Raw genomic sequence first — 27,356 nt, 5'->3', positions numbered from 1 at the left:
CCCCATGCCCCCTCAAGGCAGGGCACGAGACAAAAGCAAATCAAAGTGCCTGGAGACAGAAAGATGGCCCTGCATCCATGGGGCTGTCAGGAGAAGCACCAGCTCAGGTTACCCTTCCAAGAAGCCTTCTCTGAATAGCTGTGCTGTAAACACACCTTCCCCCAAGAGATTTCTTATGTTAATGCTACTATTTTATTTTTTCAGAAGTTACCTGATGATGATTCTCCTGTCGTATTTTTCTCTTCTTTAATTAGATGATCGGATGTTAGATTGGGTGTGGGGATGGGGTGGGAGGTGTAAAAAGCTCATGTTTTGCTTCTTAGACCTCTCCTACCCCATCCCTTGATGGGAGAAGGGGGGCTGTCTTTCTTGCCCTCATCTCTATACTCTAGACATCCTGAGTACCAGGATGGCTGATGGTGGCTGAGAAGTCATCTTCCCCAGGTGGAAGGTTTTGTTCTGAAAGTCATTCTTCTTTTAATACAGGTGGTGTCAGAAGTTTGTGGGTGTATGTAAAGTGCATTATGGAAGGCTATGATCGGAAGCAGTTAGTAGATATTTTAATAGATTTTTTGTAAAAATTTATAAAAAATAATCTTTTTTTAAGATTTTTAAATTGATTTTTAGAGGAGAGAGAGAGAAACATTGATGTGAGAGCTCAGCTGCCTCCTGCACACCCTCCACTGGGGATTGAGCCCACAATCCAGATATGAGCCCAGACTGGGAATCAAACTGGCAACTTATTGGTGCACTGGATGACGCTCAACCAGCTGAGCCACACCGGCCAGGATAACAGTGTTCTTAATTTGATTTATTTAATCAGTATTATCAGTGTATTGATGGATATTGCAGGCTCCTGGCATTTGAACAGATTTTTCACATCAGTCTAGCCAAGATAGAGTTTCTCAGCATTACATCACCTTCCTAAATTGGAAAGCAAAATTCCATTTCCCTTAGATTTAGTTTGCGGAGCTTAAGATTTCAAAAACTGATATGCAGTTCATGTTTAAAAAAAAAAAAGAAAATGCCCTGTGGAGCCTATCTGAACTTCAGAATTAACATGTTACTTCAGCTAAGAGAAAACATCTCAAATTTGCATTTGGATAGACTTTAATAAAATTTGAAAGTCAGTTTTGAATTCTTGGACTTGTTCCTCAAGGTATTTGTTTTCTTGTTAGTCCCAAGTGAGCTCTCGCTGAAGTTAGGAGATTATTTTTACTTACTGCATTTTTTTTTCCCCAAAAACAGAATGGACAGTCACTACCTTAGTCTTTGTTCTGTTCTCTCAGCCTTCTGGGCTCAGTTTCATATGTTCACCAGCATGTAAGAAGACCTGGCCTCATTTCATTGTATTGGATCCTCAGTTCCACTTCAGTTTGGGGTGTGACTTTTACAACTAATGTTCAGTGCATCAGCTGCATGAAAAAATGTTTTCCATGCATTTTTACTGAAACAAAATGTGTTTTTGTAAAAATGGAGGAAAGTTGACGTATTTTAAAATCTTGGTAGTTGATTTCAAGGCAAAAAGTTATTTAAATAACGTGAAAATACATTCATTGGCTGTTTTGTCTGTTTCATTGGCAAATGGCAGTTGTTGTTGAACTGAAAGTGTGGGTTGGATTAAAATTGTCTTTTGATTGGATTAGAACCCTTGTGTGGCCCAGGTTGTTAGGCGAGTATGGCATGCCAGAATGCACAAAGACTTGGAGGCTAAGAAGATCGGTTCTCACCCAGATCTGGCCTGTATCCACCGTGTAGATCAGGGCAAAGAACTGAACTTAGCCACTGCAGTTCATTCACTGCTAAAATAGACAAGTAATTCCTTCTTACCTCATGGGGGTGGGTAGAAATTAGAGCAGTGTTGTACATATCGAATCTAGGGTTCAGCACCTAGTATCCACGGGGTCGTTAGGTTGAGTCATTTAACCTTTCTGAGTTTAACTGCAGTTATCTCATCTCTGAAGGAAAGAGAAAGGGCTGGTTCCTACTCACAACACAGCTCCTTGGGCAGAGCAAGTGTTCAGTGTTGTTTGTTGTGATGGTCATCAGTGGTCATTGTTAACATTTCCATCTGTTCCCTGGCTCTTTGTCTCACCTTCACCTTCGGAGGAGGATTTAAAAAGCCAGTCCTTAGCCGGGTCCTTGGCCATAATTTAGAGGAAGGAATGACATAGATGGTACCAGCAAATTATTCAAGTTAAACTGTGAGGCAGTGTAATAATGCAACTGAAATGAAGACACGAGCTTGTATGCCCAGTGCAGTGCCACTCCACGCGGGCGCTCAACACGTTTTCTTCACTTTTAGAGAGGAATGGCGGTCTCAAAAGAAGTCATGAGAATAACAACTCTTAACTCCATAAATTAGCCCTTTAAAGTTCACCAAAGTGCTTTTGAATTCTTTTCTGGTTGTGTGGTGTAATAAAAAGTATTTTAAAAAATAAAAAGTGCTCTCCACATCCCTTATCTTAAGCAGCCCTGTTTATACTGTAAATGCAGCAAAGATATTCCTAACCCCATTTTATGCTTAAGAAAACTGTGACTTAAAGGTGTTAGATAATTTCCCCAAGGTCACCAAAGTGAGAAGCAGGATTCCCACTGCTAAAGAGACCTAAAATGCTACTGTGATGCTCTTATTATTGCTATTGTATATGAAACGTGGAAACTCAAACTGAAACGCATGATTTTTCTCTGAGTAGAATGCAAAGGTGGTTTCTTTCCCAGGTTCTTGTCCAGGTGGATTCGAAGAATGAAGCCACGGACAAAAGGTGGTATATGGAAAGGTGGAAATTTATTGGAAACAAGTACAGACTCCCACATGGGGAGGGGTCTCAAAGGGGTAACCCACTAAGCTCCTTTTCCCTAAGGTTTATAAAGGCTGCAATTCTTTGTCTTTTGAAAATCCCTTCTTATTGGTAACTATAGCGGCTTCAAAGCTCAAACCCCACGTGGGTCCCCCCTTTTTTCTCGCCCTCTATGGCAGAATTCTCTATCCCCTGTGAATACCTGTTTTCCTCTTTCTCCCCTTTGGGCCACACAAGCCGTCCCTGTGGCTTTCCCCTGTCTTCTGTGAATGGCTGTCTTCCTCCCCCCTTATCCTTTGGCTGTTGGGGCTGCACAAAGCAAAATACAAGCTGAGCTCCTGAGGTCTGTAGGTAAGCAGATGGAAGAAAGCATCTTGACCTCCAGATTCTAGGAATACCTGCCTGGAATAAAGAGAAGGAATGGCAATCTGGACACTAGAAAGGTATTAATATAAACCTTGTAGATGAAGAAATACGTTACAACTTTGAGAAGGGTTAAAACTTAATTCCCTTTTCTTAAAAAGGGAAAAAGGGTAGTAATTTCTACTACCATGATTACCACCTTTAAAAAATTTTTCTTCTCCAGTTGCGGAAAAATGTCTTATTTTCCAATCATAGAAAAATACTCTTGTATTAATACCGTAATTCTATTTTATAAGACTCATGTGGAGAAACAGGGAAGAGTTGCTTTTAGTCTTTCAATGTTACATTGAGAAACTTGGGGTGTCTACAAGAGATCTGATGTAGCCTCTGGTATAATAGGATCTGGGAACAGAAAGGCTCTTTAATGGAATTTTTGCTGTACTTTATCAGAGATAAGTATTCACTACATTCTAAATTATGAGGCAGCTATTCCTCCAGTTTTAGATGATTATGAATAGAGCAGTTATCATTTGTGTCCAAGTTTTTATGTTTACATAAATTTTGATATTTCTAGAGTAAAGACCAAGAAGTTGGATTGCTGGGTCATTTGATAAGTGTATGCTAAACTTTATAAGAAATCTTATAGGAAAACTGTTTTTGATTGTAGCTATCATTTTGTATTCTCACCAGGAAAATATGAGAAATTCAGTTGCCTCTTATCTTTGCCAACATGGTATTAAGTATTTTTTTATTTAACTATTTTAATAGGGACATGGTGGTATCTCATTTTCGTTTTAATTTACATTTTCCTAATGGCTACTGATGTTGAATATCTTTTCATGTGATTGTCTGCCATGTGTTTATCCTCTTTAATGGAATGTTTGTTCCAGTCTTTTGCCATTTTTTTAAATTGGTTTATTTTCTTACTGTTGTGTTTTAGAGGCCTCTATACATTCTGGATACAGTTTCTTTGTCAGTATATAATTTGCACATATTTTCTCCCAGTCAGTTGCTTATCTTCATTCTCTTAGGAGTACAAAAGTTTTTAATTTTTATGAAGCCCAGTTTTTCAGGGTGTTTTTATTTTTATGAATCATGTTTTTCACATCCTTTTTAAAAACTCTTTACCTAAATGTTAGGTCTGTGATCCATTCTGAATGAAGTTTAGCGTAAGGTGAGCTTTAGATTGAGAATTCTTTTTTTCCTATTGAAATCCTATTGTTTCTGCACCGTTTGTTAAGAAGACTATTCTTTCTCCATTGAATTACTTTTGCACATTTGTCAAAAGTCAATTGGCCATATTTGCATGGGTCTATTTCTGGAATTTCTATTCTGTTATATTGATCTATGAGTCTGTGTCTTTATCAGTACCACACTGTCTTGATTACTGTAGCTTTATAGTAAATCCTAAATCAGGTAGCATGGTTGTTCTAACTTTATTCTTATTTTTCAAATTTGTATCAGCCATTTTAGTTCCTTTGCTTTTTCACATACCTTTTAGAAGGAATTTATATATATCTACTGAAAAGAATCCTGCTGGAATTTTGATAGAATTTCATTATGTGTATGGCATAATTGAGGGAGACTTAACCTTTTTTTTTTCTGTGTAGCGTTATAATTCATGAGCACAGTATGTCTCTCTGTATAATATTTTCAGCAGTGTCTTGTAGTTTCAGTTTTGTTTTGTTTTTTTCCGTATTTCTATGCCTTCCCTGCCCGCCTCCTTCCCCCCCACCCCCGACACACATATTCTGTAGGACTTTTAGTACATGATATTGACTAGGAATGATGAAAGTAGACATCCTTGCCTTGTTACTGATCTTAAAGAGAAATCATTTAGTCTTTTACCATTAAGTCTAATGTTAGCTGTAGGTATTTCTAAAGATGCTCTTGTCAGGTCGAGGAAGTTCCCTTCTTTCCCTAGTTTGCTGAGAGCTTTTATTATGAATAGACTAGAGGCCCAGTGCATGAAATTCGTGCGCTCAGGGGGTCCCTCAGCCCATCCTACACCCTCTTGCGGTCCAGAAGCCCTCAGGGGGATGTTCAACTGACTGCTTACAAGCCAGCAGTCGGACATCCTTCGTGCTGCCAGAGGTGAGAGAGGGTCCCACCACTGCTGTGGCGCTCAGCCAGAAGCCCAGAAGCTGGGCTAAGGATATCCGACTGCATCGGGGAGCAGGCCTAAGCCGTCAGTCAGACATCCCCTGAGGGCTCCCGGACTGCAAGAGGGCACAGGCTGGGCTGAGGGACCCTCCCCCCGCCCAGTGCATGAATCTTGTGCACTGGGCCTCTAGTATTATTATAATGACTTGCTAAATTATGTAATCTTTACATTTGAAGAATTAATGCCCTTTTGAGGTCACAGACTTCATTTAGCTATAGTAATACTTAAGTGATATTTCCCATTACCATTATATATATTTAATATATATAATTGTTGTAAATGAGAAGTGCATAAATCTAAATTATAGGAATATTTTAAACTAATCTGTTTCCTAAGAATTTATCTCTTGACTATATTTTTTATTATCATGTGCTTTAAAACACTTTCAAATTCAACTCAAGTTTCAATGTGACACAACTGCCCAGTACCTAGCTAGCAGGCGTTCTGGTGGAGGTTCCACTGGAGGCCCTGTCACGGGCATGAGGAAATGCAGACCTGGAGTGGTCTTGAAGTGGGCGAAGCTGTGGGGATGTCTGAGGCTACCAACAGAAATGCCCATATTGTGCAGAAGGGAGGGAAGGGTTGTGCGTGAGCCCTTTGGTCTGAGTAGAGGAGAATGCCTCCGAGTGTCAGGAGGAAACAAGTTTCAAGAACATTCTGTCACTGCAGGAAGAGGGGTTGAGGATGAGGATGGAGCAGTGCCGTCAATGTGTTGTATGATGACCTCACAGAACCGTTTTAGTCAACGAGGAAGGAAATAAAGGAACGAGGACAATAGAAATAATAGGATATTAATTTACATATGCACTATAACTGTTTGGTTGTAAATTCCTAGACCATGAGGGCAGTGTCAATATCTTTATTACCCATAACTAGGCCCAGGGTAAACATCCAGTTGAGATTTTGCACATCTGTACATCACCCTGTAACCAGCACTGTTAGCGCTTGGCTCTGGGGAAGGACTAGCAGAGATGCTGGGTGAGCTGGAGAAGGGAGGGGAAATGCCCTGTGGACAAGCTGTTTTCCTTTGGTTTTGAACTGAAGGAGACTCATTTGTTCTCTATTCCATTTATTCTTTATAGCCCAGCTACTTCCAAAACTGACTGTGAAGCAGCTAAAGGATGGCTGAGCAAAATACAAAAGCATGTCTTTAGGATGTCTTACCTCAGGCAACAGCCTTTTTCTTTTTTTTTAATTAAGGAACTAAGGGTTATCTTGCTGATGTGCTTCATTTTTCAATTTTTTTGCTATTTTTTTTTTGGACAGAGAGTATAATCTGTCCCCCTAGCTGCCCAGTTCTCAAATTACTTTAATTTGTTTTTCTAATTCCATGATATTGCTTTAGGGGCAAGTAATAAATACTCCACAGAATGTTTATTTCATATGAGGAATTGCTGCTTCTTAAACCTGTAATATTTTTATTTATTTCTTTTTCCAGGATCAGGATTCAGGCCATAAATGAAATTGGAGCTGGACCCTTTAGTCAGTTCATTAAAGCAAAAACTCGGCCATTACCACCCTTGCCTCCTAGGCTCGAGTGTGCTGCGGCCGGGCCTCAGAGCCTGAAGTTGAAGTGGGGAGACAGCAATGCCAAGACGCACGCTGCTGAGGACACAGTGTACACCCTGCAGCTGGAGGACAGGAACAAGAGGTAGGGTAGGGCAGGGCGGGGCGGCGGCGCGGGAAAGTCTGTAGCTTTGGCTTTGGGATGAAGCCCTCTTGTTTATCTGTACTCCAAAAACACTCTTCGTCTTTGTGGAAAGATTACCTATGTTTTTAGGTCCTGCATTTTTTTACTCAAAGTTATACCTTCTAGTCCTCACTTGGAATTTCTAAACCAACATTCTAAAGATCCTGATTTTCCTACATGTGATAATATATGTGTTTGTTTCTTCTTTCACAACATCAAATGATGGAGAGAAATTATCTAAGAAGAAAATTGTCAAATTCATGTCTACACTATGTAATAGCATTAAATTAGTCACAAGTGCAGAGGGAAATAAGACCCAGAAAGAGACGTTACCTCTTTAAATATTCAGTAACCATTAGGACAAACATGTTTACCAATCTGAAATAGCTGTGGTGATTTACAGATGGGGATTATACTCTAACTGTGGGCAATGCAATATCGAATTAACCAGAGCAAATAGGAGATTCTTCATAAGACTCCAAGCCCAGGAAACACTCTTGGCCACAGAAATCACATCCAGCCCTTCACGTAGTATTTATTTAACCTGACTTCATTTCCTCTGAAAATGGCCGATCATAAGATGGGCGGCTGACCTGTATTTAAGAATAATTCAGATGCAGAACAAACGTTAATGACAGAATGTTCTATTACCAAAAGTCCAAATCAAAGAAATTAGGTGAAGAGGTGGGCCAGACACATGTTGCTGCTTCCCTACGGCACTCCTGCTAAAGCACAGAACCAGTGTCAGGGTGGGGTATTTCTGTAATTTCCCCTAGATGCATTATAGTGTCCCATTCCTTCATGTGGAGAGCTGGTTTTAGGGAGCACAGAGCCCTTGTCCAGCCGCCCCCTCCACTCTACTCAAGAGCTTTGATTCCTTTCAGTGCAGTGGGATTCTACGGTGTGGAGGGCACTGTTTGAGGTGGGTCTTCAGTGGGTCAAGAAAAAATCGAGGCCCTGCCTCCAGGAGCATAATATCAACCCACAAATGATCATAGGACATTTTTTTCCAGTTTGTCATTGGAATAAAAGAGTTCTGGGATATGGAAGAGGCAGATGTAGGAGAAAAGTGCTCTGGGAGTTTGAAGGAAGCAGATACCATCTGGTTGCAAAGATCAGGGGTGGTTTTTCAAACAGGTGACATTTGAACTTGACTCTGAAGACCTGTCAAACCCAGTAGTTTGATTACAGAAGAACAAGAAATGATGGTCCTACTGGAAACTAGTCCTGGTGAAGCGAGCCCAGAGAAGTGGGGCTTCTTTTGATAGGCTCATTAGAGATTAAGGCATACTCACTCAAAGACCAGATCATTCATCTGACTGGGCTGTGTGCCTGTGGATGCGTTTTCCCGGGCTCATTATTTTACTGGCAGGGGACTCCTCAAACTAGAGAAAGCTGCCAAGAATAGGAATTCTGGATTAACAGAATGCATGATAATATGTAAAGCTAGCATTTGAGAGAATTTATAAATGAGCCTTTATGTTTTTTCCTGGGCTTTTGACTTCCATTGGTGGTAGAGAGAACCTTCCATAGAGAACGCCTTTAGTTGTACTAGAGTGATGGCTCTGCACCAAGTCAGCCACCTCCATCCGGCTGCGGTCCTGTCCTGTGCAGGCAGCCACCTGTGGTGCCTCGTGCAGAGACCTGTGCAGATGCTCAGAACAAAAGCTCTGGGAGCACTGGTCCAAATGAGCATGTTGTCGTGAGACATTTAAACATGCCAGACAGAAAATAGTGCAGAATGTAGTAATCAATACATGCGCTTTCCTCCCCAAAAAAAGCACTCAAGACTGACCTTTTAATCAAATAAATGACTTGCCTAAATTTAAATGGTAATTTAAGAAAACTTACCATTAGGAACAGTATTTTTCTTAATTTTATGAGCTAAAATCCAGATTTATCTTTTTAAAATTAGATTTGTCAGTGCTCTCAGAAAGTTATTAAAGTGATGGGAATATAGAGCATAATACATTCTCATTCTATTTGTGGAGTAATATTCCTGGGATTTAATAGTATGAAACTTGGCCTAATTTGAGATTAAAGATGACCTTCCTTAGTGTCTTGAAACTGAACTCTTGCAGTGAATGACACCTTGAATCCAAGCCTTTAACTTTGGACCTTGACTCACAAGGATCAGGGAGAAACCATTTGAGTTGGATACAGCATAGTGTTATTGGCACAGTTTTTGTCAGTGCTAGTTCTCTGTGGGTTCTTTAGGACTTGCACCTGGCCTGCTCAATTGACAGAAACAATGTCTTCTTCCACATTGGCAGTTGTCTTTTTCGTTGAACTTATTGCAAGAGTGATTTCTAGTTATAGGTTTTGGAGCAAGTGTACACATCTTTAGCATATGTGTTGATTTCATTAACCACTAATAAGTCTGTTTATGGATGTAGCAAAAATATATGTCCTGCTTATGGCCAAGGTGAGAACCAGAGATTGACTTGTCATTTTAATTGACTACTCACCAGGGCATTTGAAAGTAGAGCTGTTATACCCAAGTTGTATAGCTATCCTAGACAGCTATGCAAGTAATCTTAGTCTTAAGACATATTTTGCAACAGAAGCACAATAAAAATTAATAACTCCATGCTTGGTATTTGTCAAATTAAACAGGTGAGCTGATTTTGGCTGCTAAACTATTGGTCTTAACTTTTCCCTCATCCATAAAATAGAGGTTGAACTAGAAGATTAACTCTGAGGTTCTTCCATCATTTTTATCTTAAAACAACGATGTTGTAGATCATTTGTGAGCTAAATTCTTTACCCAAAAAAAATGTCTGTTAAAAATGGTGTGTTTACCTGTCCAGTCTGTGTGGGTCAGTGGTTGAGCATCAACCTGTGAACCAGGAGGTTGAGGTTCAATGTGGGGTTGGGGTGCATGCCGGATTGTGGGCTTAGTCCCCAGTGGGGCAGGGGGCGGGGGGCGTGTGGAAGGCAGCCAATCAATGATTCTCTCATCATTGATGTTTCTCTCTCTCTCTCTCTCTCCCTCTCCCTTCCTCTCTGAAATCAATAAAAATATATTTTTTAAAATGGCATGTTACCTCTTTTTTCTTCATATTTTAGCTTCTGCTTTAGACAAGTAAGAAAATAATAAGAAAGATTTTAACTTTCCTTAAGAGTCCAAAACACCTAGGGTTCTGCATCTCTGATATGCTGATTTATTACATTCATTTATGTACCTGTCAATCAGAACATCTGAAATGACCCAGAGAGTTCTAAATATAACGTTGGGCCAAAAATTTATTTTCAAGCTTTCTATTTATTGAGAATATGCAAAATGCCAGGCATTGAGGTTTTTGTCTACATTATTTGGTTCTTGAATAAGAAGTGAAAATTTCTTCATGGTGATAGGATATCTACTAAAGCCTTCCACTGTCTAGGTGAAAAAATGTATTGTTTTTGATAGATTGACTTGATTTCAACTTACGATTATTAGGAGTTTTATACACACAAAGAAAGAAACTGTGCTTGTGAATTGGCTAGACAAGGGTGACCAAGGTAGAGCCCTCCCTTAAGGAGCTCACCTGATGAGGGATAAGTAGAAGGGACAGACACATTCAGGCGACTCATGATGTAGAAAGCTTAAAGACTGACAGTATGCACAGCATTGGGGGAGGAAGAACATCTATTATACCCTTAAAATCAGATGAACAGAGGAGGCTTTTTAGAGAAGGTACCAGATTAATTGAGTCTTAAAAGGGTCCAGATCTTATGATCTCCTGCAAGAAAGCCATAGGAAGGATGGGGACTAAAGATAAGGACTGGATAGAAACCAAGGGTATAGACTCCAAAGCACAGAAATGGGCCCTGGGTCTTTCTCAAGTAAATGATGTCTCTCCATTCTGCTACTTGATGCATTGCTCTGTTTAAAGGTGAGGCTATTTCAGGTCAATAGTAAGAAACCCCAAAGGGCATCTTTTCCAAATCCCTGCCTCAAACTGAATCAACCGAGAATCCATCCAGATCCCCGGGAGTTGCTGTGTTGAGTGTGCTTCCCCCTTGAAACGGACATTTGTTTCCCATGTAATGAGGCTTTTGACCCACAGGTTCCCAGTCTAAGGTCACTGTGCTTTATTTGTGCAGGACTATGTTTAGCCCTAGGAGTTAAATTATCATCACACAATCGTACATTTTTTTCTTGAATTACTACAATGTGCTAGGTCTTCTGAGGTATGTGGCTTATCTTTAAGGAGTTTATCTTTTGAGAAAATAAATTAATGTGAAGAAATGAACAGACAACACAAGAGAATTTAACTCCAACAGAAAAATAAAATTATATTTAATTTGTTTATAGAGTGGTTAAGTGCATTATTCTTAGCAGATCGAGCACAGAAGGTCGGAATGTCTTTGATTCCTGTGTATGCGAGAAAAATAAAACCCAAAGTAAACATTTTCATAATTCTGTGCTAACCTAATACAGGGATTAGAATAACAAGGTCAGCTCATGCATTTTAAGGTTGTAACACTGTACTGATGGTTTTGAAGATGCATTTGTCTGTGTTACTGAAATGAAATGTTATGCTGGCCTCACAAAATTTGACTTGATGCTGATTCTTGTCCTGACCCTCCTGGGTCCATGTTCCTGGTAATTGTACACAGCACTGCGGCAAGGGGAAGTTAAATTCCAGGAATGCATTTATGGTTCATCTGTTGTTCAGCTTTAGTCAAACAGCTAGTGTATTTTAAAATAAGGCTCCAGCAAAATGGGGCTGGGCAGAGGGCTCTAATTGAGTGGATAATTACCACTTGCTCCGTTTAACTCAGCCCTTGAGCTCCTGACACTTTTCCCTTCAGCAGCAGAATCAGAGGGGCTTTGTAATGTGAGCAGTATGACTGTAGCTCTCTGTTGGAGAGGGACAGACGGCAATCTGCATAAAGTAACCCTGAGAAATACACACCAGGCAACTAATAAAAGTGGGCAGGTTGCATGACCACTGTGGGAGGAAGGAACTTGTTTAAGCATGCCTATTACTGAACAAGCTCCTGCTTATATTTCTCAGAGCATATTGCTGAATTAAATGAAATAGATGTCAGGCAACTAGCTCAGGGCCCACAAGACAGCCTCAGGATTAGTTGCCCTTGTTTCTTTCTCTGGAATAGTCCCTGATTCACATGATCACCCTGGTTGGGTACGTGGCATTTTTACCTCACCTTCATTACCAGAAGGCAGTGAGTTCCCAGCCAGGGTGGTAAGTCTCTGCTGTAATCCCAGATCGGTTACTGAGTTTCTAGATGCCTAGAGGCATGTCCCTGAACTTCTTTTTTGTCTTAGTGTCTCTCTCTACAAAATAGAGCTAATGATGCCTGCCTCCAATCCCTGATTAATGGGAGAAAAGCATTTCTATTTCTTAGAAAGGGACCATAAAAATTCAGCCTACACAATAAAGGATACTGCCAGCTTAATCAGCCTCAGGATAACATATTCAGACACGGGCCGAGGTGAGGGGTGGTAAATGAACTATTTGATACCTTAATTAAGCCAGAAGTAGAATTCAGATTATAGTACTTCTATTTGAAAATAGACTTTCTATCTATTTTAAAATAAATAACCAAACAATTGGGTAGCATTTTCCTCACCATTTTTCCTCAATCAGATCAGACTGAGTCAAGGCCACTAAAATAGAGGCGGGCAAACAGAAATTTGGAAGCCTGGGAAGAGCTTGAAGAGGAGACTCACTGTCTATATTTGAAAGCAAAGCATAAGAATGGGAGGTCTCAAGGTCCTCAAGTGGTCTCTGGAGACTCCAGTCATCCTTTCTTTGAATATAAATAAATTTCTTTAATATATCAACAACAAAATCCAGTTTGAACAAAAAATTTAAAATAGGAATTTTTTATTCTTTATTCTACGTAAAGAGTTTTATCAGTAGCTATGGTGACATTTTATTTCTTAGAAAAGAACCCTAACCGTAAAGTACTGCAGCCTGATCCATCACAAGTCCGAATGCAGCTGGGGACAGGGCAGGAATTTCACTCCTTTCCTCATTGGTGTTTTGGAAATGGCTGTTGGCACTTTTCATGCTCAGCCTGCATATGGGGATGCTCATTAACATGCAAACCAATGCAGGGAACACACCTTCCCTGCCTCAGGTGTCCCCACACGATGCCATCTGCTTCCGCCGCTTCTGCATAGACATGACAGGACTCGGTGTTCTTGGTGGAGTGAGGGCACATGCTATCCATTCCTGTTTTTGAACATCCTCTATTCCCAAACGTCACTTCAATAATGTAGGATATTCACACACACCATAAAACCCAGGAAAACAGAGAAAAAATAAAGGGAGTGGCGTGTCACTGTTAAGGAATATAGCTGTACCGAGCTTACGAACATCTATTGATGTGTAATAGTGTGAAACATGTTTTGAAATGTGCCATTTGTAGCCCTTATTAAATTGCAGGCCATTTTAGGTCAGCAGATTGAATCATTTTGACGAGTTGATATTAATGGGCTGCTGTTAGCCTGTAATGGCCTAGAAATTACAAGATAGCAACAAAGGAGTGAACACAAAAACCTTAGCATTATCTCTTATGTTCTCCTGCAAATTGAAGTTATAAGCCTGGAGTAGGGAACGTGTGGCCCGTGGGCCATATATAAGACCCATGAAACCATTTGGTCGGGCCCTGCCAAGGCATTAGGTGTGAGTTAATTAAATGTTTGACCAAATATAGCAGGCTAATTTTTTCAGTTGATAATTTTATATGCCCCATGAATAATGGTATAAATATCCAAATGGCCCTTGGCAGAAAAAAGGTTCCCCACCCCTGTTAAGCTATCCAAGAGCATTCTTGGATATATCTTTTGAAACAAAACTGTTTTTAAAGAAGCACATTTTAAAATTAAATTTTTCATATATCATTTTCCTCTAAAATTATTTAACAGTAGAGGCCCGGTCCATGGATTCCTGCACATTGAAAGGAAATTAATTAGAAGGTGGCGCAGCAGGGCAGGACTGGGCCAGATGGACCAGACACACCCTGGAGCCAACCTCCCACAGTCCCTTCCCGGCTGGCCACACCTGGGGCGGCGCTGGGGCTCAGAGGGCATCTGCAGAGTGAGTGGGGTCTCTCCGGCAGGTGGGGTCCCTTGGCCTGGCCTGTGGGGATCTGGCCAAAACCGGCAGTCCGACATCCCCCAAGGGGTCCCGGAGTGTGAGAGTGCACTCTGCAAAGTTGCTGTTGCTCAGCAGCCCCTGTGTTGAGCGTCTGCCCCCTGGTGGTCAGTGTGTGTCATACCTGTCAGCTGGTCAGCTGGTAGCTTAGCCTTTTATATATATATAGATAAAGAAAGGTTCAAAAACGTAACATGTCTGGGTTTCTTCAGTTGCACTTTAGTGCAAAGAGTCATCTTTCAGAGTGTTAAAGCTTAAAATACTGAGGTTAAAAGTATAGCCACCCCCTAGAATTTATTGAAAATGTCAAGAATCTCTTATTTTGCCTTCCTAGTGTATATTTAATATGGATCATAGAATTGACTTGGTCCTTTGATTTGGATCTCATAAAAATTACTGCCAGATGAACAAGACATTATTATCCCAAATGTCTGGAAACTCAGCCTTGGGAGTTATCAGCTTGTTCAAGTTCACAGTGAAGGTAACAGACTCTGCATTGTGGCCAAGGTCTTTGTTCCGCCCTCCCCCACCCCTCCCCTCACGGAGTGCTCTGACAGGCCCGCAGAATGCGCAGAATCATTTTGTATTCACAGATAACATAGAGCATGTTTTTAATCACTGATAAATTGCCAACGTTAAAACCCATGTGTGCTTGTTACTCTCCAAGTGTTTACTTTCAAGAAGACATCCAGTCACACTGAAGCAAGTCGGAGGCAGAGCCATGAAAGAATTAATTTGGACTGGACTTTCAGTGACCCACCCAACCATCTGCCTTGTTTATGTCTTTCCTCACAAGTAAATATTTTTTGTACAAGAGAGCATTTCTCTCCATTTTCCCTTTCCCTGAGTAAAAAGGCCCACATTCCCATTAATAGGCAGCTCTTATGTAGGACCCCCTGCTCCCATCACCATCTGTTTTCTGCAGCAGTTCTTGGCCTCCTTGGCCTGGGTTTGCTAGACAGGGTGGATGGTATTCACTTGCACAGCTTTCTCTCCAACTCAGGAAAGCCTGTGGGAATATAAGTAAGAGGGAAGCATTCTGGGGCCAGCCTTCAGGCTTCTGCAACATTGAGAAAGGAGGTAAATCACTCAGAGCCTTGGTGCTTTGTTATTAATAACAGGTGCTGGGCATTTTGTAATGGGCTCTCCCTGCACTGTCCCATTAGATTCTCACAACAGCCCCGAGGGGTCAGCACTATTATCATACCTGTTTACAGAGACCGAAACACCTTAACGGCTATAGAGCCCACGATCAAGTCTGCTGCCTGAAAGGGTGTATTACCCACTCTACCTTCAGTCCCCGTGCCAATGGGGCAGCATTGCAGTGGAGCCCCACAGGTGTTCCCACACCTATCCTCTTCTTACTGGGTGTTCACAGGAGCCCTGCCTCCTGGGGCTGGTGCCTCCAAAGGTACGTGGCCATGGGCAGCAGGGACTGAGGATGAGGTAGAAGACCCCTCAGGAGCTGCTAGTGTGGGTCCAGGGTGACCTTTAAGGAGCTGTGATACCATTGGGGTCCCTGGGGCTACATATGCCTCAGCCTGAACTGATATTAAAATTTCTCAGTGACTTTTGTGCATTTAATGTGGTCCCGGAACCATGTCACCTGCTACACACCCATTATTGCATTGTGTTTATAGCACAGGAGCATTCATATAACAAAAGTAACAATGAACATTTCATTTTTACTCTGGTCACCAAGTTAGATTAAGTTATCTTGGGGAGAGCTATGTGTCTGATAGCAGAACATCACAAGTTCAGATGGACCTGCTCCTGCTGGGATTGAGCTGGCAATGGCCCCCGTAACCTGGGGAGAGACCTGCATGGCAGGGGTGAGAACACAGCTGTTCTCAGGGCACACTAGCCTGTCTGGATCCCTGGGAGGTGGTCGGTGGGACAGAGCCAGTGGATACCATGTATTGAACTCTTACTATGTTTTGGGCTTTTTACCCACATTCCCAGATTTGACTCTTAAAACAGCCCAGGAGATGGAGACTGTCCCTGTTTTGCAGATGGGAGAAACTGATGCTTAGCAGGGGCGAGTGATTGGGCGGTAAGAGGCAGAGCTGAGATTTGCATCCAGTCTTCCTGGGTTGAAGCCCCTGCACTCCACCACTTCCCACCAACAGTGTTGGAGGAGGAGGGGGGAAGGAGAAGGGACGGATGGTCCAGGCAGCATAGACCAGGGAGTGGCCAGGGAAAGTAGGCCTTTCCCCACACAGGGTGTCCCTTGTTCCCTGGGCCACACCCACCCTCAGAAATCAAGGGTTTGAGGTCTCAGAGAGAGTTCTTTTAACCATCTTTTGTGGTTAGTCACCCCTGTTGTTTCTATGTCTCCCCATATTCCCAGTTGATTTCTCTCCATTCTGGGATCTTCCTTCCCCAGACCTGGGCAGTGCATGCCAAGGTAGTATGGTTCAGGCCTTCACGCCAGCCAGACTCCTGTCACCCTCTCCTGTGCCTCATGTTCCAGGACATGTGGTGCATGAGCATGTATGGGGTCCAAGCACTGACCCTGTGCACTCTAAATAGAGCAGGAGAGGGAGGGGTCTCCTCAAAATAATTTAATTTGGTGACCAGAGTAAAAATGAAATGTTCACTGTTACTTATATGAATGCTCCTGTGCTACTGTGCTCCTTATGGCTAAGCTGTGCACTGAGCTCAGTCCTTGGTTGCATTTTAAGTGTGGATCCTCCCATCATGTGTCTTAGGAAGTATAGCATGTTTAATTCTACCACCAAAGGCTTCTCACCTACTATCAGTGAACTTTAAAATGAGGTTGGTCTTTAAAAAAGAAAAAAGATTTAGGAGGGGAAAAAATTAAGTTGATCTTTGAGAGACAAGTATTTGATGAATATTATTAATCTCTCCCTGAGTGGTTCTAGCCACAGGGTATGTTAACCTGCGGAGCCTCCTAAAGAGGCCACCATGCCACAGGCATAAATCTCGGGCTCTGAAGAAAGACAGTCTCTCTTCTGCTGCCTCTTGGAATGATGGAAAATAATTACAGAATGGGGACACAAAAAGAATTGTGTTCTTTTTGTGTTGTCTTGCCTGCTTTTTGTTTTGGTTGGCCTGTATTATTTTAAACAGAAGTTTTAAACAGACTGTCAGCTTATACAGAACGAAATTTAGGATCAGCGAGGCCTACTCTGTGTAGGGACTTTCACACGAGCTGTCACATTGCCTCCCACCACGGTCTGCTGAGGGAGGTGCTCCTGCCTGCACTTCACTGATGGGTGATGGGTCCTAGTGTGAGAAGACCAGCAACCTTAAACATGCCTGTGGATGGAGTCCCACAGCTGATGCCTGAGGTCAGGGGTCTGGTCTGCAGGGCAGCCTTGCTCACCATGCAGCTGACTTCCCACCCAGGAGAAAAGACAGTGATGCAAATGGTCTCCCAGAGGGAGACTGGAGTCTCTTGGTTAAAATCCTGTCTTGTCTTGCCCTGTCCAGTTTTGCTAAGTGGTTAGAGCATTGACCAAGGACCAAAGGGTAGCAGGTTCAATTCCTGGTTAAGGGCATGTACCTTGGTTGCAGAGTGATCCCCAGGCTTCCGTCAGGCGCATTCAGGAGAAAACCATTCGATGTTTCTCTCTCCCCTTTCCTTCTCCCTTTCACTCTCTCTAAAAGTCAATGGAAAAAAAATATCCTTGGGTGAGGATTCAAATCCTATATAATAAAAGGGTAATATGCAAATTGACCATCACTCCAACACACAAGATGGCTACCCCTATGTGGTCAAAGGTGGCTGCCCCCCTGTGGACACAAGATGGCATGCAGGGGAGAGCAGTTGTGGGTGATCAGGCCTGCAGGGGAGAGCAGTTGGGAGGAACCCAGGCCTGCAGGGGATGGAAGTTGGGAGGGACCAGGCCTGTAGGGGTGGGCAGTTAGGGGTGACCAGGCCTGCAGGGTAGGGCAGTTGTGGGGGACCAGGCCTGCAGGGGAGGGCAGTTAGGGGTGACCGGGCCAGCAGAGGAGGGCAGTTGGGAGGGACTCAGGCCAGCAGGGGAGGGCAGTTAGGGGGGGACCAGGCCTGCAGGGTAGGGCAGTTGTGGGGAACCAGGCCTGCAGGGGAGGGCAGTTAGGGGTGACCGGGCCGGCAGAGAAGGGCAGTTGGGAGGGACTCAGGCCAGCAGGGGAGGGCAGTTGGGAGGGACCCAGGCCTGCAGGGGAGGGGAGTTAGGAGTGACTGGGCCTGCAGGGGAGGGCAGTTGGGGGTGACCAGTCCAGCAGGGGAGAGCAGTTAGGGGCAACCAGGCCTGCAGGGGAGGGCAGTTGGGGACCAGGCCTTCAGGGGAGGGCAGTTGGGGGTGACCAGGCCGGCAGAGGAGGGCAGTTAGGGGTGACTGGGCTGGCAGAGGAGGGCAGTTGGGGGCAACCAGGCCTGCAGTGGAGGGCAGTTGGAAGGGACCAGGCCTGCAGGGGAGGGCAGTTGGGGATGACCAGGCCTGCAGGGGAGAGCAGTTGGGGGTACCAGGCCTGCATGGGAGGGCAGTTGGGGGTGACCAGGTTGGCAGGGGAGGGGCAATTAGGGGCCACCAGGTTGGCAAGGGAGGGCAGTTAGGGGTGACCAGGCCAGCAGGGGAGGGCAGTTAGGGGTGACCAGGCCAGCAGGGGAGGGCAATTGGGGGCAATCAGGCAGGCAGGCAGGCGAGCGGTTGGGAGCCAGCAGTCCTGTTTTGTGAGAGGGATGTCCCAGATTGGAGAGGGTGCAGGCTGGGCTGAGGGACACATGTACCCCCTTCCCCCCCCACCCCCCCGGTGCATGAATTTCATGCATCGGGCCTCTAGTAAATAAATAAAGTCCTATATTCTCAGCATTATAAAATAATTACAGCTAACACATAATACGTGGTTATTACATGTCAAAGGTGTTCTGAGCACTCTTCTTTTATTAACCGACTTAACCCTCACAACAGCTCTCTGAGGCTGGTCCTATCATTGCACAGAGGAGAATGTGGAGGCACGGAGAGGATGGAGTTGCTGGTGTCTCAGTCTGCAATGCCAGTCCTGGTCGCAGAACCTGCACTTACAGAGAGCATATCAGTTACCAAGATGGGTGTAGAAAACTTACAACCAGTGTTACCCATTAAAAGTTTTCAAAACTAAAACCCTTAAAATTAGACTGAAAGTGCCAAATTGTCTTTTATATGAAGATATTTTCAGAAACCTAAAATTAGAGCTGAGATTTTCTGAAAGATTTTATTTCCTGACTAGAGGCCCAGTGCATGAAATTCTTGCACTGGGGCATTTGAGGGGGGGCGGGGTGTCCCTCAGCCCAGCCTGCACCCTCTCCAATCTGGGACATCCCTCTCACAATCCAGGACTGCTGGATCCCAACCTCTCCCCTGCCTGCCAGCCTGATCACCCCCTAACCACTCCCCTGCCAGCCTAATAGATGCCTAACTGCTCCCTTGCTGGCCCAATTGCCCCTAACTGCCCTTCCTTGCAGGCCCGGTCACCCCCAACTGCCCTCCCCTGCTGGCCTGGTCACCCCCAACTGTTCTCCCCTGCAGGCCAGGTTGCCCCCAACTGCCCTCCCCTGCTGGCCTGGTCGCCCCTAACTGCCCTCCCCTGCTGGCCTGATCGCCCACAACTACCCTCCCCTGCCAGCCATCTTGTGCCGGCCATCTTTGACCACATGGGGGAGGCCATCTTGTATGAGGGCATGAAGGTCAATTTGCATATTACCTCTTTATTATATAGGATTGTTAAACTGAACTAGACTCTACCTACTTGTACATTTTATAAATTTCTTTGTTAAAACAGTAAAATAATATGTAATAAGAAGTAACTATGGTAAATGACTTCCATATTCCATATTCCATACCAGGTCTTTCTCATCCCTTTCACCCCACAATTTGATTCTTCAGTTCTCTTAGGTATTCATTTCCTTAGCTATTTCCTTAGCTATCTCTGCTCTTAGCTATTCATTTCCTAAAGGAGAAAAGGATGGAGAAAATTTCTAAAGTGAGAAAAATATGAGCTCTTAAACAGTGTGCAGACATGATGGTGCCTGTCTGAAACAGCCCCCTGTGGGATGAGGTGATTAGGGGAGGTCCTCAGAAAGCAGAGGGGACAACCTCCTTGGCTTCATTGCTCAGCTCCTCTGACCTTGGGCCCTTGTGTGTCCATTAGGACACAGGCCCATGGGGACAGGGTGCATCTATTTCTCTAGGTGGGCAATTAACGTAGGATTGACACTGTTGATGCTTGACTATCTTGGAATGGTAATCCCGAAACTCTTAGGATCCCCAATGTCTCCCCTCCCCCACCTCCTTGCCCCTTGCACTCAGGAGAGACCCTGTCATGCCCTCCACTGTCTTTCCTGCTATTGAGGGCTCTGCACCTGGTTAACTAGCCACCATCTGTGTTAGCTATTTCCATACGCATTTTGAGAACCAAATAGGAAGACTCCCCCTCCCCGCATCCATGCCTTTTCTGAGGGGAGGGAGGTCAGGCAACACAGCGATGGCTTTCATCGGAGCAGCAAACAGGTCATGCTCTATTAGCACCGGAGCAGACAGGTGGCTACATTAAAGGGACAGTCAGAGACATGCTGCTGCCTCCATAGACATACTGGACTTATTTTCAAAAGGAAATGCTCACCTTCAAGCAGGGCAGGACAGAGAGCCACTGCTGGGGGTAGTAGTCCCCCCAACTCCTTTAAAATCCAGGCTTTGTTGTAAGTTTGTAATGGAGATGTAACACTTTTACTTCTTAAACCATGATTTCCATTTTGTGGTATAATTAAGGGCAATTACTCAGGTTAGAGATTCTGGCCCAGGTGAGGCTGAGTTAATAAATAGCTGTTTGCCTCTGGCATTAGCAAGAGTATCTTCGTTAAGGTGGTGATGCATCAAGAGCACTGAATAGGTTGCCATGGTATTTGTGGGATTCAGCCTGGACTCTGGCTTTACATGTTCAGCCTTCAGTTAAAGGTACTTCCTTACAGAGCAGAGCAGAGGGACATGTAATAGGTCGAAGGACTGTGGCTCAGGAACTCAACTGCAAATGCTGATGAATGCATGGACATTTTAAAATAAGTACTGATTCTGACAGGTTTTATTTAGAGAGTTGTTTTACCTCTATCCATCCATCTGCCCAGAGGGACTGTTCCCCAGCACGTGGAAAGCTGCTCCTCTCCCTCAGAAAACCCTGCCCAGACCCAGGACCAACTGACTGACAGGGATTAGGTCTTATTCGGCTTTGAATGCACAGAGCCTTGTGCACAGCAGATGTTCAAATGTTTGCCAAATGAATGCATGAATTTTGCTGACCCCTTAGGCCAAATGGACCTAAGAGTCACATTTTGAATTATGATTCTCTCCCTGACCGACTTCCAGCAGCATCTGGACACAGCGATTGTCCTCAGGTGAGGAGGCAGCACTGGAAACTGCAGCCACGTGGCATGTGCAGGAGAAGGGAGTTGTGTGGTTGGATTAGCTCCGACAGTGTTCTCCAAGTGTCCCTGGACCAACAGGATCCAGATCCCGAATCTCCTAAAGATCCTGGATAATTTATGGGTCGTTATGTTATTTCCAAAATTTTACAGTTACTAGTAGCTATAAAAACAAATGATGAGAGCTTGTTTATGACTAAAGATGTTAACCATTTCTCATGCATTGCAAATGAAATGCCATGTTTTTTGTTACTATTTTACTCTGGTGTTTTACTTTTTGGTTGTATCAAACTTGTGTATTAAATATAATCATATTCTGGTGTGTGTTTTTTTTTAAAAAAAAGACAAATGATGACCGCATGATGTAGTTCTAAGTAATGCAGTTTCATTGTGAAAATAGCAATTTTTCAAGGCCTTGGGGGACAAGAGTTGACATGTAAGGCCTTATTTTTTTTAAAATAAATTTTTATTTATTTCAGAGAGGAAAGGAGAGAGAGAGAGATAGAAACATCAATGATGAGAGAGAATCATTGACCGGTTGCCTCCTGCACGCCCTGTACTGGGGATTGACCCACAACCTAGGCATGTGCCCTGACCGGGAATTGAATTGTGACCTGGTTCATAGGTCGGTGCTCAACCAGTGAGCCATGCCGGCTGGGCAAGGATTTATTTTTTAATCTCATGCCTTCTATGCTTATGTCTCATGGAAATATTAATTAGCAGCGAAGTACAAATATTGTGTCCTGGTTTAGATGGGAGAAGGATCCAGAAGCTGCCAGTCTAAACTGTTTAGCCTACCTGTGCTGTTTTTCTGTTATTTTGATTAACTGTGATGGATGATTCTGAGCAAAGTATTTTGTTTCTTTTACATATTTTCTCCAAGAGTTATAATCCTAAATGTCTTCTTATTAGTTTGAGAAAGGGGCTTTGAGAGCTCTTGGGAAGGTAGAAGGTACATGTTTAAGTATTTTCTAGCTAAACCTCAGTTTTGGAAAATTCAGGGAAATAGGACATTGTATTTCTTAGGTGGCCAATTAACATTAACTTCATTGCCTATGTACATAGTAGAAGGTAGATTGACAGTATCAGATTATATAGATATTACCATTATGAAAAACTTGAAATTTTATTAATAAAAGCATTCTAGAAACAAATGATGTTTCTAGAATCTATAGTATAATTAAAGGGATTTCATTCTAAGCTTTATATGTACTTAAATGCGTGTTTTTCTTTTATGTAAAGATATATTAGACCCTAAACTTAACTATAGCTAGCAACTGAGTGATTATTATAATTCAGACTGTATGAAAAGCATTTACCAAGATGGTCTAATCTGCTCCACTAGTTTGTATCGTAATTCATTTCTTCTCAGTAATAAAAGTTCATGTGGCTGATGGATTCTGCTCCTCCTCCTAGGTTTATTTCAATCTACAGAGGACCCAGCCACACCTACAAGGTCCAGAGATTGACGGAATTCACGTGCTACTCCTTCCGAATCCAGGCAGCGAGCGAAGCTGGGGAAGGGCCCTTCTCGGAAACCTACACCTTCAGCACAACTAAGAGTGTCCCCCCCACCCTCAAAGGTTTGTAGACCCTGTATTCTGGCCTGCTCTTCTGTGAGAGGAAGGAAATAGAAATTAGAGTAGGAGGTACAAGTCTGACTTGAAGTATACTCTTGTAATATAGGATGTCCCAAAAAGTCTATACACATACTTCAGAGAGAATAGTTATAAGCTCTGGTTAAAAAATAGAAAAATTGATATTAAATTAAGCTGTAGAGATATACATAAGCAATGAGACAATATTTTAAATTTCTATAACATTTTTAAGTGCCTTACTACAAACTAATATCACTTAAAATGTTATAGAAATTTAAATGTTATAGAATGGTGAGTCCAGTAGGTAAAAGATAAGCTGAAAACTATAAATATGCAACAATTTAAATTTAAAGGCTTTCTTTCAGTGCTGCCCATTCCCCAGGACCTACCTCAAATGTCACCTGTTCCGCAACCTTCCCTAGACTCTCACACATGGGACTCTTTCTCCACTGGAATTTCCTAACATTTTACTTATACTTCTCACTCTAATCTGCTTTACAGTATGTTTCTTTTTGTACTTGTCTCATGCCTTACTCTCCCCTTCCCTCAGTTAGACCTTAATTTCCTAGAAAGCGGGGTTTATGGTACCGATTTTTGCATTCCCCAAATTACCTAGCTCAGGACCTAATCATAGAAGGTAGCCTTTGAAAAAAAATAACAAAAATTCAATTCAGGCCAAGCAGTTATCAATAGGATAATGAGCAAAGGATGTTTCACCAATGGCTGGCCAGTCGCGGAGCATCTTACCTGTGGAAAGGGTGCCCTGCTGGTTTTATAGGAGGCTGGGCAAGTAACTCCCCTGGGGCAGACACAAGTGTGCTCTCATGCGCGCACGCGCGCGCTCTCTCTCTCTCTCTCTCTCATATTACTAAAACTGTCACTGTTAATGTGATGCTTTTAATTCTGATCTTGAGTGTGTTAATTTGTATTTCAGCACCTCGAGTAACACAGTTAGAAGGAAATTCATGTGAAATTTTATGGGAGACGGTACCACCAATGAAAGGCGACCCTGTCAACTACGTTCTGCAGGTATTGGTCGGAAGAGAATCTGAGTACAAACAGGTGAGAACCACTGTGCACAGCAGGTGTGCAGCTCTGAGTCAGGCTGGCCCTTGCCTTCCCCTGTCGCCATGAGTGATTCAGTGACCAGTGAGCTCCATTTTTCTTAAAATCAATTGTGGAAACTCCCTACGCGCACCCATTACCTAGTTCTTTAGAGTTTATAAGCCCTAGTTTACATTTTATTTGCATGTGGTGGTATTCATCTCAAACTGTCAGTTCTCAAGCATAATCTTATCTGTAAAGAGTTCTGTATTTGTATTTGATATTGGCCGTGGTGTTTGCAAACATCAAAGTCTGTCTGTAATTGAAAGCTAAAGTGCAAGTGGTTTTACTGTAGAGAGCAGGTAGTCTTTACTGAACTACTGAAGCCTGTATCCCGTCTTCTTTTAATAGAAGTTACAGCAGCAGAATAAGGAATAGGACCTATCGACTCTTGCAGCCTGTGATTCAGGAGCTCTAGGTCATCCTCCAATGTGCATGGGAACCTGTTAAAATGCAGACTCTGGTTCAGTGGGTCTGGGGTGAGGGTTCAAGCTCCCACGTGATGCTGACGTTGCTGGGCCATAACCTGAGTAGCAAGGCTGTGCAGATCACATGATAAACCTACGCAAGAGAAAATGTCATTGGAATCCAGGCAGATAAAGAATTTAGTTTTATGATTTTCACACCCCTTCTTGACGCTGATTCTTCCAAACCCACACATTCTAAGACACTGACAAGTAAAAATTCAGATACTCTGTTAGTTTCTATAACAGAAACTAATGACTACTTGTTTATATGAAATATAAAATGTTCCCAGGAACTTAATGACTACTTGTTTATATGAAATCAGGACATCATACCGTTACTACATTAGGAAAGCTAAGGCCCATTTCTTATCAGCACTTCAGTCATGCATTTATATCAAACTCAGAAAATTGAAGACACATTGCCACCTGTCTTCTGAAATGAGCATAATTAGTGAAGAATTCTTTATCCAGCTCTTGAGGCTGCAGATATACAAAACAAGTTGAAAATAATCTGATTCAGTTTTTGTTTAATTGCTGGTCAGTGTTCCTTATATTGTAATTAGTGGCCTAATGCACAGTTTCATGCACATTGAAAGGAAATTAATTAGAAGAAAGATTCATGTGGTAATTATGTTACTGCAAAAAATTACATGTCAAAATAGTATATATAATATCCTATCTAATAAAAGAGTAATATGCAAATTGACCATACCTCAGCTATACCCACAAGCCACGCCCACCAGCTAATCAGGAGCAAGTATACAAATTAACCCAACCAAGATGGCTGCAGCCACAGAGAGCAGGAGGCTTGGGTTGCCCCCAGCAATGGAGGAAGCCAAGCTTTCAGCACACCCTGGCCGGCCCAGACCTCCACTCAAGGCTGCAAAGTTTCAATTATCCTATCTAATAAAAGAGTAATATGCAAATTGACCATACCTCCACTACACCCACCAGCCACACCCACCAGCCAATCAGGAGGGAATATGCAAATAAACCCAACCAAGATGGCTGCAGCCACAGAGAGCAGGAGGGAGGCTTGGATTTCCCTGGCAATGGAGGAAGCCAAGCTTTCCGCCTACCCTTGCTGGCCCAGGCCTCCACTCAATGCTACAAAGTTTCAATTATAGAAGATAAATAAAGCCCAACAAAAATGGCAGCAGCCACGGAGTTGGAGGGAGCAGGAGGCTGGGGTTGCAGCCCTGGCCTGCTTTGGCCTCCATTTAAGAAGATACATAAATCCCAACAGAAATGGCTACCGCCACGGAGCAGACAGAAGGCTTGGCTCCACTCCAGGCTACAAAGTTTCAATTGTAGAAGATAAATAAATCCCAGATACCAGGGCCTCTGCTTGGGTCGCCAGGGGGCGTGGCTGGCCTGCAAACCACCACAAGCCCCTTGCCCAGTACGCCCCACACCCCAAGGGAACCCCCACCCTGATCCGGGACACACTTCAGGGCAAACCAGCTGGCCCCCACCCATGCACCAGGTCTCTATCCTATCTAATAAAAGAGTAATATGCAGATTGACCATCACTCCAACACACAAGATGGCTGCCCCCATGTGGTCAAAGATCCTGCCCCCATGTAGACACAAGATGGCCAGCAGGGGAGGGCAGGTGGGAGGGACCAGGCCTGCAAGGGAGGGCAGTTGGGGGCGGTCAAGCCTGCTGGGGAGGGCAGTAGGGGTGACCCGGCCAGCAGAGGAGGGAAGTTGGAGGTGACTGGGTCTGCAGGGAAGGGCAGTTGGGAGGGACCCAGGCCTGTGGTGGAGAGCAGTTGGGGGGTACCAGGCCTGCAGGGGAGGGCAGTTAGGGGTGACCAGGCCTGCAGGGGAAGGCAGTTAGGGGCAAACAGGCTGGCAGGGGAGCAGTTAAGCATCAATCAGGCTGGCAGGGGAGTGGTTAGGGGGTGATCAGGCTGGCAGGCAGAAGCGGTTAGGGGCAATCAGGAAGGCAAGCAGGTGAGCGGTTGGGAGCCAGCAGTCCTGGATTGTGAGAGGGATCCCAGATTGGAGAGGGTGCAGGCTGGGCTGAGGGACACCCCCCCACCCCCGTGCACAAATTTCATACACTGGGCCTCTAGAAGATAAATAAATCCCAACAAAAATGGAGGCAGCCATGGAGCTGGAGAGAGCAGGAGGCTTGGGTTGCCCCCTGCAATGGAGGAAGCCAAGCTTTCCCCATGCCCTGGCGGGCCCAGGCCTCCACTCAAGGCTACAAAGTTTCAATTATAGAAGATAAATAAATCCCAACAAAAATGGCTGTGGCCACAGAGCAAGCAAGAGGCTTGGCTCCGCTCAAGGCTACAAAGTTTCAATTATAGAAGATAAATAAAGCCCAGATACCAGGGCCTCTGCTTGGGTCGCCAGGGGCCATGGCCAGCCTGCAAACCACCACTGGATCCTCACCCAGGCCGCTCCATGCCCCAAGGGAACCCCCACCCTGATCCAGGACACCCTTCAGGGCAAACCAGCCCTCCCCCACCCATGCACCAGGCCTCTATCCTATCTAATCCTATCTAATAAAAGAATAATATGCAAATTGTCACTCCAACACACAAGATGGCTGCCCCCATGTGGACACAAGATTGCTGCCACAAGATGGCCAGCAGAGGAGGGCAGTTGGGAGGGACCAGGCCTGCAAGGGAGGGC

The 27,356-nt window shown here is 43.8% G+C and overlaps 1 protein-coding gene across 7 annotated transcripts in view; it reads left to right on the top strand.

The window, feature by feature from the left end:
* Positions 1-27,356, top strand: part of FNDC3B (fibronectin type III domain containing 3B) — a 341,119-nt gene that overhangs the window by 299,461 nt on the left and 14,302 nt on the right. For all 7 annotated transcript variants that reach the window (XM_080656861.1, XM_080656865.1, XM_080656862.1 and 4 more), the window contains 3 exons: positions 6,767-6,979; positions 22,955-23,121; positions 24,071-24,198. In XM_080656861.1, coding sequence (XP_080512987.1) covers positions 6,767-6,979; positions 22,955-23,121; positions 24,071-24,198 — 508 coding nt within the window. The remainder of the gene's footprint in view (positions 1-6,766; positions 6,980-22,954; positions 23,122-24,070; positions 24,199-27,356) is intronic.

Source organism: Plecotus auritus (genome assembly GCF_963455305.1).
Source record: "Plecotus auritus genome assembly, chromosome: 2".
NCBI lineage: Eukaryota > Metazoa > Chordata > Mammalia > Chiroptera > Vespertilionidae > Plecotus > Plecotus auritus.
The sequence above is the reverse complement of the archived record's forward strand: the minus strand, read 5'-3'. Positions and strand labels throughout refer to the sequence as shown.